The sequence below is a fragment of the Myxocyprinus asiaticus genome, chromosome 12 (assembly GCF_019703515.2).
Source record: "Myxocyprinus asiaticus isolate MX2 ecotype Aquarium Trade chromosome 12, UBuf_Myxa_2, whole genome shotgun sequence".
NCBI lineage: Eukaryota > Metazoa > Chordata > Actinopteri > Cypriniformes > Catostomidae > Myxocyprinus > Myxocyprinus asiaticus.
This window is the reverse complement of record NC_059355.1, coordinates 45,713,276-45,727,561: the sequence shown is the minus strand read 5'-3', so window position 1 is coordinate 45,727,561 and position 14,286 is coordinate 45,713,276. Positions and strand designations below refer to the sequence as shown.

The 14,286-nt window shown below is 36.6% G+C and overlaps 1 protein-coding gene across 5 annotated transcripts in view; it reads right to left on the bottom strand.

Moving 5' to 3' along the window:
• LOC127448891 (receptor-type tyrosine-protein phosphatase T-like) overlaps positions 1-14,286 on the bottom strand; it is a 363,972-nt gene that overhangs the window by 29,670 nt on the left and 320,016 nt on the right. For all 5 annotated transcript variants that reach the window (XM_051711804.1, XM_051711805.1, XM_051711807.1 and 2 more), the window contains 5 exons: positions 12,675-12,751; positions 9,814-9,850; positions 8,046-8,143; positions 5,703-5,819; positions 1,654-1,808 (listed from right to left, as the gene is read on the bottom strand). In XM_051711804.1, coding sequence (XP_051567764.1) covers positions 1,654-1,808; positions 5,703-5,819; positions 8,046-8,143; positions 9,814-9,850; positions 12,675-12,751 — 484 coding nt within the window. The remainder of the gene's footprint in view (positions 1-1,653; positions 1,809-5,702; positions 5,820-8,045; positions 8,144-9,813; positions 9,851-12,674; positions 12,752-14,286) is intronic.

The following is a 14,286-nucleotide window of genomic DNA, read 5'->3' as shown; positions in this document are numbered from 1 at the left end:
TGTCATCCTCCCGTACCTCCTTCATTTCATACCCAAATAGATAAAAAGTTAGTTATATTATGCTACCAGTTCACTGAGTGTTAATCTACACTCTTGCTATAGCCTGTGCATCTATCCAAAAAGGAAGGTAGATGTGAGGAATATGCAGTCAAGATTAATTAAATAAGAACAAAATTTCATAGTTTCGATGACTTCACTAATCCTCTAAGAATTTTTAACTGGTAGTGTATTATGTTGTTTTCTTCTCTTAAAAGAGGAAATGAATGCATTACAACTGAATGTAGTAGATTTTTAATATATAAATGACATGGCTCTTTGTGATACTCAAATCTGATTGGTCAATCACGCCATCCAGCAATCTGATATTTCTAAATAATGGCAGCACATCTGGGAATAAAGTTATATTTCACCAGTCATCCAGGTATTGGGAGTCATCTTTTTTTGCTTCTTGTATCACTCTGAAATCTTTACAAGTAAGTTAATAATTTAAACTCAAAACAATATTTTATGTCAATTTATTTGGCAAGAAGTCATGTAATAAGTGGTATAATGAGCAGTTAGGTAGTCATGTGCAATATAAACACCTTGCAGAACTCCAATGCAAACCGGAGGTCGAAATCAGTGTTTCAAGAGTCTCTGCGGTCTCTTTCTTCTCACATAATAACATTATTTCAACCTAAATTAATATTTCGGGGGCCTGTGTAGCTCAGCGAGTACTGACGCAGACTACCACTCCTGGAGTCACGAGTTTGAATCCAGGGTGTGGTGAGTGACTCCGGCCAGGTCTCCTAAGCAACCAAAATTGGCCCGGTTGCTAGGGAGGGTAGAGTCACATGGAGTAACCTCCTTGTGGTCGCTATAATATGTGGTTCTTGCTCTTGGTGGGGCACGTGCTGAGTTGTGCGTGGATGCCGCGGAGAATAGCGTGAAGCCTCCACACATGCTACATCTCCGCAGTAACGCGCTCAACAAGCCACGTGATAAAATGTGCGGATTGACGGTCTCAGACATGGAGGCAACTGAGATTCATCCTCCGCCACCCGGATTGAGGCGAGTCACTACACCACCACGAGGACTTAGAGTGCATTGGGAATTGGGCATTCCAAATTGGGGAGAAAAGAAAAAAATAGAATAAAAAAATTATTTCATGCCCATCTATAGCCTATATTTACTATATTTAATATGTAGGGTAATGTACACTGAGTCAGTCGCTCTCACAAAATAGACAAGACCCTTTGCTCCACAATCAAGGTCCTGACCACCCTTTTGGGGTTTATTATGCACTAATGACTGACTGACTGTATATTACACATCTTTATATTTTAAGGCAATTACAAAATTTTAGATTTATTTATTTCAAAACCGGCCTGAAGACCAGTAACTTAAACACAAAACATAGAAATACAGTATTATATTCATAGCAGCTATTAAAGACCCTTGGGAAGTATCTGATCTGAAAAATCAATGGGCTTCTCATTTTGAATTCATAATCAAACTATCTGTCCAACTTTAAACATGAACAATGGGGCTAAAAAGCATCTTAGAAGAGTGAGAGAGAGTGAAAAGAGAAAGAGACAGGGATAGGCAGAGTACATAAAAATAAAGGTAGAAAGAGTAGAAGATAAGACAGTGTAAGCATTATAAGTGTCACACCTGCAATGTACCACGATGGGCCCTGCGTCTGGAGGATTGAGGAACTTGACCTGTCGGATGAAGCCCAGGAGGCCGGTGGCGTAGCAGGGAACACCGTGATCAGGCCAACTGGTGAAATGGAACTGCCGGATCTCCCGAATCTCGTGATGACCCTTCTGAAATGAAGATCAGCTTGAGTTGGACAGGTCTCAATCATCAGTGTGTGATGGATAGGTGAATATGGTAGGAAATGAGTAGGATTTCACATAAATAATCCTGTTTACACAAATCTGTACCACAATATTACCATGGTTTTTAGGACATGAACAGTACCATGGTTGTACCTTGTTATTTAGACATGCACCATGGTAAAAGTACTTTATCGTACAAATATCATTGTATATGAATATAATAATATTTCAGTACCATTGTGTATATCAAATATAATGGTTTTACACCTCAATAAAATGAAAATGAATGCTTTTAATATAATTTCTCACAATTAAATCGCAGTGAAATGTTTTTGCGAGAGTCACCCATACACTGTAAATACATTAATGTGTTACTCATGTGCAAACAAAATAATATTAATCCAGTGTCATTGTCCGTATCAGTTTTATTCCACAGCGACTCCACATGCCATTGGACGTGTGGGTTTTAACTACAGCACAGACATGTGGCTCTGTCTGTGTGAGCCCAGGCTGTGTTGCTTTACAGTAGAAACTACTACTTTACTAGCCGTTAATGCTCTGATAAGCTTTTAATTATAATTCAGGATTGCGAGTGGCATAATCCATGCCTGGAGGTGCTGATACTGCCAGTCGAGGACACATGTAGCCGTTTAAAGCCGTGTGTGTTCTAAGAGCAGTAACTGAGCCACTATAGATGGCGAGTAGGCTCGCTCATATCTAGTATTCGGGGGTGAAATCCATACCTACATACACACATATGGACTTATTAAAGTGGTCTAAAGGAATCATATTGTTAAAAAGTTAAATAATCCCCTCACGTTAACCCTTAGGGCTATTTTCGTGACTGCGCTAGGCACAGCGCTACGAGCAAGAACCTTGCGCTACGTCTTGTCCAATTTTCGTGAGAGTGCTAATTCGAAGTGCAATTTTCGTGCAAGCAAGTGGTCAAAGTGCAAGTGGGTGTGGATCAATGTGGATCAATGTTCCCTCTCATTTTAGATGTTGCTGAGCAAATCCTATTTCTACTGGGTGGAACCTTCGGCCATATATATATATATATATATATATATATATATATATATATATATATATATATATTTAAAAAGTTAAATATTAATGTACATAATAACCTATTAAATTAAAACAGAGGCATGTTGCCGTAGTACTTTTTCAATTAAGTAAACATTGTTTAACATTTTGAATTGTTAGGTAAATAGCCATAATAATAAAGAAGTAGCCTAATTATTAAGTAAACTAAGAACATAGTAGGGTAATATAAAACAAACAAATAAAGAGCAGTCAGTGGCTTTCTTTTAAATATTGTTGTTTGATTAATATTAACAACAGCGACAGATCTATTAGGCTGCATTAGTGTGTTTACATTGCAACGTCTTATGTACAGATCTGAAATTTTGACACATACCTGATTTTTTGTTACACCTGTTTGCATTCACCTAAGACATAAGCAACTGTTTATGTTATTCACTCGTGGGACGGGCATTGACCATGAAGCACATTTAACTGTTCGGGTGCGCAAACGCATATCCGCATTCACCAATAGCGCTCGCGCCTCACGGTAAATGCAGTTGTTTGGATGTGTTGTTTCACGACTTAATAATGCGTATTTCCACCTAGTTTTCACACAGGATTTCACTCAAGCTTCAGCTCCATCCTGGAAAAATGAACATTCACATGGACTCCAATTGAAATACTGAGAATGCATTTAGCTCTAATACAAGAAATCTCTAGGTTTTCCCACACATCCTTGAGTCTGCGCGCGGTACGCAGAGATTTTTTTTCCGTCTGCGCAGGAGTAATATCAGAAGTGCAGCTTAGAGGGAGCAGTGGTGTGTATGGGAGTGTTTGCGCTATCTGTGGGTGTGTGCATGCAAATTATGGGTGTATTGTGCGGTAATGAAGTAGTGCAAAGCACAATTTGATATTATCCTGAGAACAGGTCATTGCTCTAAGACGTCCGAGAAACACATCTGTTGTTGACGCAAAGTCTAAACTCAATTCCTACATTTGCAGTATGGAAATTCCACCGGCAGACGGTATTAAAGACCTTTCAATCACTTTAAAAAATTGAGATAATATGGGCATTTCTATTCGTCCATCTTCAAGTACATTCCATCCAATCATACGCTCATCCATACCATATGAACCATGAGCTTGTGTTTAAGCCCATAATACACTTCTCACTCAATCATGTTTATCGTTTTTTCATATTGTTCAAGAACAGCTTGAAATCAGATCTGCATACATAAAAACATAACCATGATGTTAAATTCTAACAGACAAACTATAAGCCTGCACATGGTTTCTTGCAATAAAAGCAAATCATAAAGCTTGAAACCGCTCTTAAGAACAGCTCGGGTTCTGTTGCAGAATGTTGTGTTCAAAAGAGAACAGATGTAGAATAGAAGAGAAGCATTGATAGTGGGAAAAATTTGTGTTTGGGAGCTGTTCGGAGGAGGCGAGAGTACGGTATGGAACAGCATGTCATCAGCAAGTTTCATAAACCACTCGATCCATCTGTCTCACGAGGCTGCTGCCTTTCAAACATTTCTTTAACTTTGAAAGAGAAAGATGAGTTATGATACATCCATCTCTCAGTGCGTAGTCATGTTTCATAACGTGGAAGCATGGAAGCAGGCAATAGGAATGAACATTTACAAATGAGGTCTCTTTAATATCTAAATTGTTTCTCCTTGAAAGCAATGACATTAAATAGAAATCAAATAGAGCCTTTTGCTTAAATTTCCCGATTCTCAGATGTTTCTCCTAAAAGAAAAACACCCTTGAAATCATCTACTTTCAAAATGTACCGATATCCTTGTCAATGTATAATAAAGATTTTATAATCTGTAAACAATCTGAAATCTTTTTAAAAATATTTAACTGAATTTTGATTTTATATTATTTAATATACATAATAAATAAAATAAAAAATCTAATAATAAATTAATAATATATAAATAAGTGTGTATTTCAATTTAGCTATTCAAAGTCATGAATTCATTCAAATTCATGTATATCCAATTAATTGTATTATACAGTATATGTACATACATTTGCTGTTTTTAAACACACACACATATATTTTAATACTGTATTATAATATTTTATTTATAAATAATTATACAAAGAAAAACACAGTCAAAATCTCATCTTATCATGTGTTTTCAAAATTTACCCACAGCCTTGTCAGTGTATAATATCAGGACGCAATGTTCAGAAGAGCAAGGAATATTACATCTGATTCCACACATCCATTGCATTATGAATTTGTAATGCTCCCGTCCGAAACGCGGTACTGGGTTCCAATTTTTTTTTTTAAAGATTTATAAAAATGTGTTAGTACCCATGGCCATCAGATTGTTTAATGGAGGAGTGTAATGGTAGTTTTGTTTCGTTTTAATTGGTTTTGTAACTGTGATCATTTGAGATCACTGTATAAGATTCTGAGATCATAATGATGTACAATGTATTTTTTATTGGATTTTATGTAGTTCTAGTGTGTTATCACTGTGTGTTTTATTCCTTCTGTGTACTCTTGTGAGAAGCCAAAGAAAAAAAATCCACATCAGTGAACAATGAAGTATAAAGTAAAATATAATAATAAAGTAATACAATATGAGAAGGTATGCATTCAAATTCAGCAAATTTATGTACATCTATAATAAAATTGAGATTAATGACATGTATAGATGTGTCATTACATCAAGCACCCTTCTCTTAATACCGGTATCTGCAATTAAAAATCCATATCAGTCCACCACATTATTTTATAATAATGTTGTTAAAGAGCAATCTTAGATTAATATACATTTCTTTTAGGTATAGATGGAGGAATGAATTGGTTAAGAAGTGTTTTACCTTTTGAACAGTAAAAGTTCTGATCACATATTCGGCAAGAGGCTCCGTTTCGATCAGCGTCACTTTGATGTCTCCGTACACTTCGGTCTCATCTGGCCAGTACCGAACACATTTCACCTTCATGGACACATAGACATCCACACTTATGCTTTAAATCATAACACTGGCATCTTAATTTGTCTCAGTATAACTCTATTTTACAGCATGAACGAAGACACAATAGCATTTCCAATTTCCAATATTATCAAACAAGTCACTGACGACATTTTGAAAACACAAAGCAGTGTAATTGGCCACCTGTCAGAGGGCAGTGATGATTTCTCAGGGCCAGCAAAGCCTTCTCTGCTGGCGTAACATGCCTAATAAATAAATGTTTTTTCATCCTTTCATTCTCATTGACCTTTTGTATTTTCAATTGCTTTCCACTCCTAATTAATCTACAAACGAATAGCAAAAAACAAAAAAATGTATCCAATCAGAATTTATTCCTCGATGCTTACAAGCAAAGTGTGACAACTTTTTCACAAATCGCATGCCCGAAGCCATGCTCGTTAGCCGCAGCAGCGCGTGAGTCTGAGCTCCACCCCGTCAGGCCTTCAGAATTTACACAGAATCCCCTAACAATGTAAGTGAATAGGCATCTAAAGTCAGAATGTCAGATTCATCATTTATTTGTTCTTGTGGGTGTGGTCTTTAGGATATGTCCCAGTCCAGGCCTTCTAGCTGGCCTTGAGTGACGCAATCACGCTTTAAGTGATGTACGTAATTTGAAAGTGAAGAGCGCGAGATCTCACTGACGAGTCGGCTGTCATCACTGCCTCATCACCATTGAGAAAGAGATCCTTATGGATTTAAAAACCTGAGATGTTCTGCATGATCGTGCGATTGATTAATTAAACAGAAAAGGAGGATTGATTTTCACTTCAAGCAAATTGGTAAGTGCTTTTTGCATTGTTATAGCAACATCAGGAGTTTTCTAAGTGTAAATTAGGCTGCTTGAGCATTCAGTGTTAGATCAGTGTAAGTTTTGAAAAGTAACCATGTACCCTGACTAAACAAAATTTATTATCGCAAATATTATTAGAGAGCTTTTTTCTTGGCTTTTGTGCATGGACGTGTTTTTAAAATTTCAGTTGGTATTATTAGTTGACTGCCATGTAATATACGATGGGCATATGCCGTCTTTTCATTGGGAAACTGTGTTTTCTTAATGGCATGAATCGCACTGAAGACCTAGATTTAAAATGCACAGGCCACAGCTGTCAGAGAGGATGTTATCTGTGAATAAACAACCCCAGTGGTCCGAGCTCACTGAAGCCAATCATTGAACACTGATCAATTATTCTCACCGTAACACTGAACAGCTCACATTGGGGACATTGTCAAACACTTGGGCTAAATGTGTTTGATTTTAGGATGTGCTCCAAAATGCTTGGCACACTCAATTCAAGAAATGTTGCTGGTTCAAAACAAGTCGTCCCCCAGTTTGTAAAATTAAGCACAAAAAAAAAAAAAAAAAAATTGCATTTACAGTAATGCACTGTACAGGAATGTACAGCTCATATTTCTGGAGTTATTTCAAATAGTTCAGTACAAAAATGTGAGTTATTTGAGTTGAAAGTTGTCAGATTTGTTCTTTTAGCAGTGGGACTACTGTTCTAGGTGAATTAATTTCTGGTTATGCATTACAATTAGTTTCTCTGCGTAAACATTTCCTTTCTGGTATCCTTGCATGTATCGTGTAAATGTTACTGGGATTTATGGATTACATGGTCAAGTTAGTATTCGATAAATGATTGAATACAACTTTGCACAGACAAGGTTAGTAAGCAATTCTATCACACAAGTCTCATGCGAATAGTATAATGCTCAAGCTTTGTGCATATACCTTTGAAACTTTTAACATTTATTCCAGTGCAATCTCTTGCCCTAATGACTTACATTGTAAGTGCTTTACTGTAAACAGGATTTTGTGCTTGTTTTTACAAACTGAGGAACAATTCAGAAAAATTAGTTTCTGTGGTAACAGAAATGTCACAGATGCTTTACTGACAGCATGTCACAGATGCTGTACTTGTATTGAACATGGAACATTCTTTAACGTTTTCCATGTATATAAAAAAACATGTAGGATTTGTGAGATGTTGCTAGTTATTACTTCCAAATACTTTGCACAAGAACCCTCTTTACAAATGTATACATTTATGTATGGAGATTAATGTTAACACTTAATTTAACCATGTGAACTTTCATAGACATGTATCAATTGGAAGAGTGCTCTGTAAATAACACTCCTTATCCTGTGATATTTATTAAGGAAGGAGATCATTAAAGGAAACCTACCCTGCCCACTTCCACCAGGTTGGTTACCATGACGATACTGGCAGAATTCTCTTGCCAAATCATCCTCCAGAAATCCCTCACTGTTTCCTGCATGGGGCCTACAGGAGAGGAGGGGGTACAAATTTAGAAGCAAACTTTTCACACACACACACATAATGCAACACCAACAATAAATGAGAAATAGGACTCAATGCTTTTTTTTAAGGGTTTCACAGATGATCCCTGCTGAAAAGACTTATCTTAGACAGGTGGTAATTTCTAGGCAGGTTAATGGTGGTGCTGTTTTAGTGCTGATCTAGCAGAGAGACTGGCATAGCCATACTGTTCACCAACAAAAGTTAGTTGGTTATGCTGAAAAAGTAGTCAGCTACACAACAAGATCCTAACTAAAATAGATAACTACACTGAGGTTATTCAAGGCAGCAATATTTTTTCAAATATATATCTATCAGACTATACTGTTTCTTGTTTTGTTTTTCTTTAAAAATTTTATCAGCACTTTTCTGGCCTAAAACAATGAGGATTTAAATTGGGGTGACAACATTAAACTCGAACATTTAATTTACATTAAAGAACTAGTTCACCCAAAAATGAAAATTATCTCATCATTTACTCACCCTCATACCATCCCGAATGCATATGACTTTCTTTCTTCAGCAGAACACAAACAAAGATTTTCAGAAAAATTTCTCAGCTCTGTAGGTCCATACAATGCAAGTGAATGGTTATCAGACCTTTGTAGCTCCAAAATCACATAAAGGAAACATAAAAGTAGTCCATATGACTCCAGTGGTTAAATCTGTATCCCCAGAAGCGCTATAATAGTTGTGGGTGAGAATCAGATCTCTAAATCTCCACTTTCACTTTCACCTTTACATCTGAAAGTCACATGTGGTGCCTGTTTAGTTTCACTTTCACATCTGGAAGTGAATGTGGAGATTTAGAGTAAAAAAAAAAAAAAAACAAAAGATTTAAATCTTGTTCATTTTCTCACCCACACCTATTACATTGCTTCTGAAGATATAGATTTAAACACTGGAGTCATATGGATTACTTTGTTTAAAGTATGTGATTTTTGGAGCTACAAAGGTCTGATCACCATTCACTTGCATTGCAAGGACCTACAGAGCTGAGATATTTTTCTAGAAGTCTTCATTTGTGTTCTGCTGGTGAAAGAAAGTCATACACATCTGGGATGGCATGAGGGTGAGTAAATTATGAGAATTTTCATTTTCATTTTGGGTGAATTATCCCTTTAAATATGTCAAAAGCATATGAACCCCAGTATTTTTCGGAAAAAAGTAGACATTTTTTCAGGAACTGAATCAGTTTTTAAAACTCACCCTTTTTTTTTTAACCGGACCCCCTGCACATTTTATTATTATCTCATCTTTCTTGGCTTCATGCGCAAACAATGTGTCGTTAAAAAAACTGTTTTATCTAGCCACACCACTATTTGTAGCAAAAATAGCTTGTTTCACTTTGAAAACAAATTAACTATTGTCACGCTACTGAAAAAGGTAGTCAAGTTAGTAGAGCTGCTACTCTTAGTTACACCCCAATGCTGCACACCAGTATCCCATTGATAAGCATCCAAAACAAAATGTGTGATGGTCTTTCCTGCAAAGACATTTAAATCAATCATTGTTGATGAATATGTAGATATAATTTTGGATATAGATGCAAAGATGCATAGATAGTGTTATTTTCAGAAAAGTTATATTGGTTTTGCCGATGATATGCCTTCATTATGTGCTCTGTTAATTACCTTGTGTGGCTATGTAGTGCCTTGGTCTGTGGTAGCCCTGGGAAACACAATGGAAAAGGAAAATTAAAATTATTCAAATGAAACTAATTTGTTCATCTGCACAAACCACATGCAACAATGAACTCGCTTAAAGTAGATGAACAGACTTTGTTTGAAACCAATTCAGCTCTCAATGAGACATTGTAATTTCACCTTTCTTTCATCGCACAGGTTCATTAGCATTTTAACTACTGTGAAACAAATTCATGACCAGGGTTGGTTTTCTCCTGTCAACAGAAATTTTTAATGCACAGCTTTGGTTTATGACCTGGTCTGTGGTACAATGGCACCTGTAATTGTTTTATTATCAGGAATGAGATCAGGTGGCATGATAATACTGTAGCTGCAGTGGGGTACTGTGAAGCCTCACGATGAAGTCTGTCTAGGCATGTTTACTTCTGTTCGCTTGCTGCATTTTGTAATAAACACAATCATATTGATGCTGTCAGTATGGTGTTTAGATCAGATAAGTGAATAAAGAGCAGCTAGGGCACAAAGTCGGGCAAAACTCTGAATTTAAGAATTGGTTCCCTTTCAGTTCATGAGCAAGAATCTGACACTGGAAAACAAGAAGAGGAATTTACTGAATTGAAATTCAAAGAAATTCAAAACAGTCACACAACAGAGGAATTTCATTACTCTGCTTATTGTTATGCAGAAGAAAAAAAAAAAAAAAAAAAAAAACAGCCTTATTCTAGAGGAAGATCTTGTAAGCCTGTTTCATGTTGTTTGTCTTAAAATTGTTTAATGTTTAATTTCATGTTCATAGTACTGTTTAATATAAGGAGTGTAAACTGATACTTAATACACTTAAAAAAGCAAAAGATTAAAAAAATTCCCCAAAAATCCGATTAGATTACTTAAAAAAATTACCAGATTCCATTTTAGAATTAATCTACCCAACACTGTAAAGACTACACTTACAGAAGTTATATGAATTTCTTGGAATTTCATTCTTTTTTAATTCTACAGTACCTACTTAAAATCAAACTTGAATTACAATGCTGCATCTGGTTTGCTACCTGGAATTGAATTGCAATTTAAAAGTCATTAGCAACTCAATTCTGAATGTCGCATAGCCCTGCTAGGGAAGTGCTTAGTCAGTGCCGTATTTGCCGCATCAGCGTGGTGTATTTGCTATCATAATTTGCAATAATGTTTCCCAACCATATATATATATATATATATATATATATATATATATATATATATATATATATATATATATATTTATTTATTGTTGCATGTTTATTGTTTACATGCATAATTTGTACTATTTACAAGTATTTACATGTAAAACAAGTGCTAAAACAGTACTGTCTCTTTAAGAAAACCGGCAGTTAAGTGCATATTAATGAGAGTGGAGTTGTACGGCTTCTTTTATTTATTTTTTTTTTTTATCCCCTTGTCTCTTAATTTGGAATGCCCAATTCCTACTACTTAGTAGGTCCTCATGGTGGCGCGGTTACTCACCTCAATCCGGGTGGCGGAGGACAAGTCTCAGTTGCCTCCTCTTCTGAGACAGTCGATCTGTGCATCTTATCATGTGGCTCGCTGTGCATGACACCGTGGAGACTCACAGCACGGGAGGCTCATGCTACTCTCCGCGATCCACGCACAACTTACCATGCGCCCCATTGAGACCGAGAACCCCTAATCGCGACCACGAGGACCATGTGACTCTACCCTCACTAGCAACCGGGCCAGTTTGGTTGCTTAGGAGACCTGGCTGGAGTCACTCAGCACGCCCTGGATTCGAACTCGTGACTCCAGTGGTGGTAGTCAGCGTCAATACTCGCTGAGCTACCCAGGCCCTCCGTTGTACGGCTTCTTTATTAAAACCACATTTATTTTTTGTCTTTTGATCAAAACTGACTGTAAAGAACAGAAAGAGTATTAAAAAAGACATTATGAATGACAAATAAATTGCGTGGATGTCAACTTTGGACGCAAATTACACAGAACCAGAAGTCAAACCAAATTTTATCTTTCAGCAGGCAATGATAGTATCTTGGTGCTTAACTTCACATCTCAAAAAACTGATCTTGGGATATTAAGAATCAATAACGAGATCGTTCTGATCGAAATGAAGATAGCGATTAGTCTTAAGATCTATATTTTACCGAGCCCTTATCCCCATTATTTTTATTTTAAGTCATACATTTTTTTTTATAGGTTAAACAAAACAAAATGTAATTATTTTTTCATACCCCATGGAAATCTGTTTACGTACCCCCTGGGGTATGCATACCCCCTGTTTGGGAATCACTGACTTAGAGGACCATTTAGGCAGACGTGTACTTGAGCAATCCACTGTATCCTTCATTTGCTTTAAGGGCAGCTCTCAGGAGCATAGCGCATAAATGTTGCATTAATCTATTAAGCCTTTCTCTGGCAAGAAAAAGTGAAGCAGTTCTGCCATTCTAAGGTGGTTATGTAATACTGAGATTTTAAAAGTCTTAAATTCTATGTTCAAATTGGCAGATCATCATTTCTTTAGCAGTATGGATGTATACTCCGTTTGTATGATGGGTTTTGTCAGCAAAAGGCTGAATGTCATCAAATCATGTCCAAGCCACATTTCAACCCAAAATCACAAGAATTTTTTTTTTTAAATAAATTATATTTTGTCATAAAGAAAACCAAGACTACTTTGGGACCATTAAGATGTTTTGTATTGTACCATTCATTTCATGGAAAATGTGCAAAAAATTATATTACATTTCTGGGGTAAACTCTTGACAGGTTTTGTGAAATTCGTGACAGTGTTGGCACAGAAAATACACAATCATGCTTGTCCAAAATATAAATGTTGTACTTACGTCTATGTAGTTGGCGTTTATGTAGTCAGAGTGGGGGTCTCCCTCCAGCAGTTGCAGTCGTACGCGAGTGTGATCGTCTGTGGGGTCAAATATTCACAGAAGAGCCGGTCTAAAGTTACACATACACTTTAAAGGGAAGCTACAAACACATCAGCTGTGCAGGACATTTGATTGATGTATGTACAGTATAATGTGATGTATCAAACTAATACATTTCTTGATCAACATCATTTGCTGGTCCTGGTGAAACATTCTTATCAAACAATGTTTGCTTTAGCCCTAACTTACTACTAAAATCAGAGAGAAATGATTGATTCATTGGAGAAATATGAGGTCATCATGAGCGTGAGGGTCTCTCCCTCTCTCTACTCACTGTCATAAATACCCTCAGTCGATGATGGCAGTGACAACGGTTGTCAGGGGTAGGGAATGGCAGAATTCATGTGATAATGCACCAATTACAACAAAGAATCTCCAGTTTCACAAAACAGCTTCCAATACAGTTAAAGGGAAACTAACAACAGTAGATTATGCACTTCTGAAGCAGCTAAACAAGTGGGTATATGCAAATATTGATCCTTAGAAGTCATTATACGCAAACAGCCCTGGGAAAAAAGCATACGCCGTATACATGTGTATGGACCAGACTACACCACTGTTGTTTAGAGAGAAATCGAAAACAATTTAGTGAGGTTTTTGCTTAAAACAAGACAAAAACTATTTGCCAGTGGGGTAATAAAAATAAACTTAATTCAAAGGGAAACAAAAGGAAAACATTTTACTTTTCTTACCCTATCGGGAAATTGTTTATTTTTTCTTGTTTTAAGGGTGTTACAATTTGTTGTTGTTGTTGTTGTTGTTGTTATTTAACTGGAAAACAAGATAAAAAAAAATAAATAAAGTTTTTTTTTTATTAAAGAGCCCATATTTTGCTCATTTACAGGTTCATAATTTTATTTTGGGGGTCTACTAGAATAGGTTTACATGCTTTAATGTTCAAAAAACACATTATTTTTCTCATACTGTGCATTGCTGCAGCACCTCTTTTCACCCTCTGTCTGAAATGCACTGTTGTATCTCCTGTCTCTTTAAAGTCCTCCTATCCGAAAAGCCCAGTCTGCTCTTACTGGTCAGCTGGCCCAGTCTGTTGTGATTGGTCAATCGCTCAGAGTGTGTGTCGGAAATGTAACGCCCCTTACCATAACTGAGTTTCAGCTCCCGAGGCTTCCTGAGCAGCGCATTCCTGAGGTGGCATTATGCAAATGTATTACATAGTGATGTAGTTATGACACAGAAGTAATGGCTGGACTGCAAACCCGTTGTTTCAGCCAGTTCAGGAGCAGTGCTTTCTGTGGGAGAGAGTAACTCCCTTTGGCTTGGACTTTGTGCGTTTTAACTTTGCAGACATTTTACATGCACAAACAGCTAGATTACACACTAAAGGAAAGGTAAAATCCCAAAAAGCATAATAGGGCCTCTTTAAGAAAATTATTATCTCGTTTAAAAAAAGTCACAAATGTTTGAAGTTTGATTGCCATTACCAATGGCAGGCACATGAGTTTAGAAGGCATTCAACCTGTGATGCTCACTCTAATTTTGTGTGCAAGGAAGA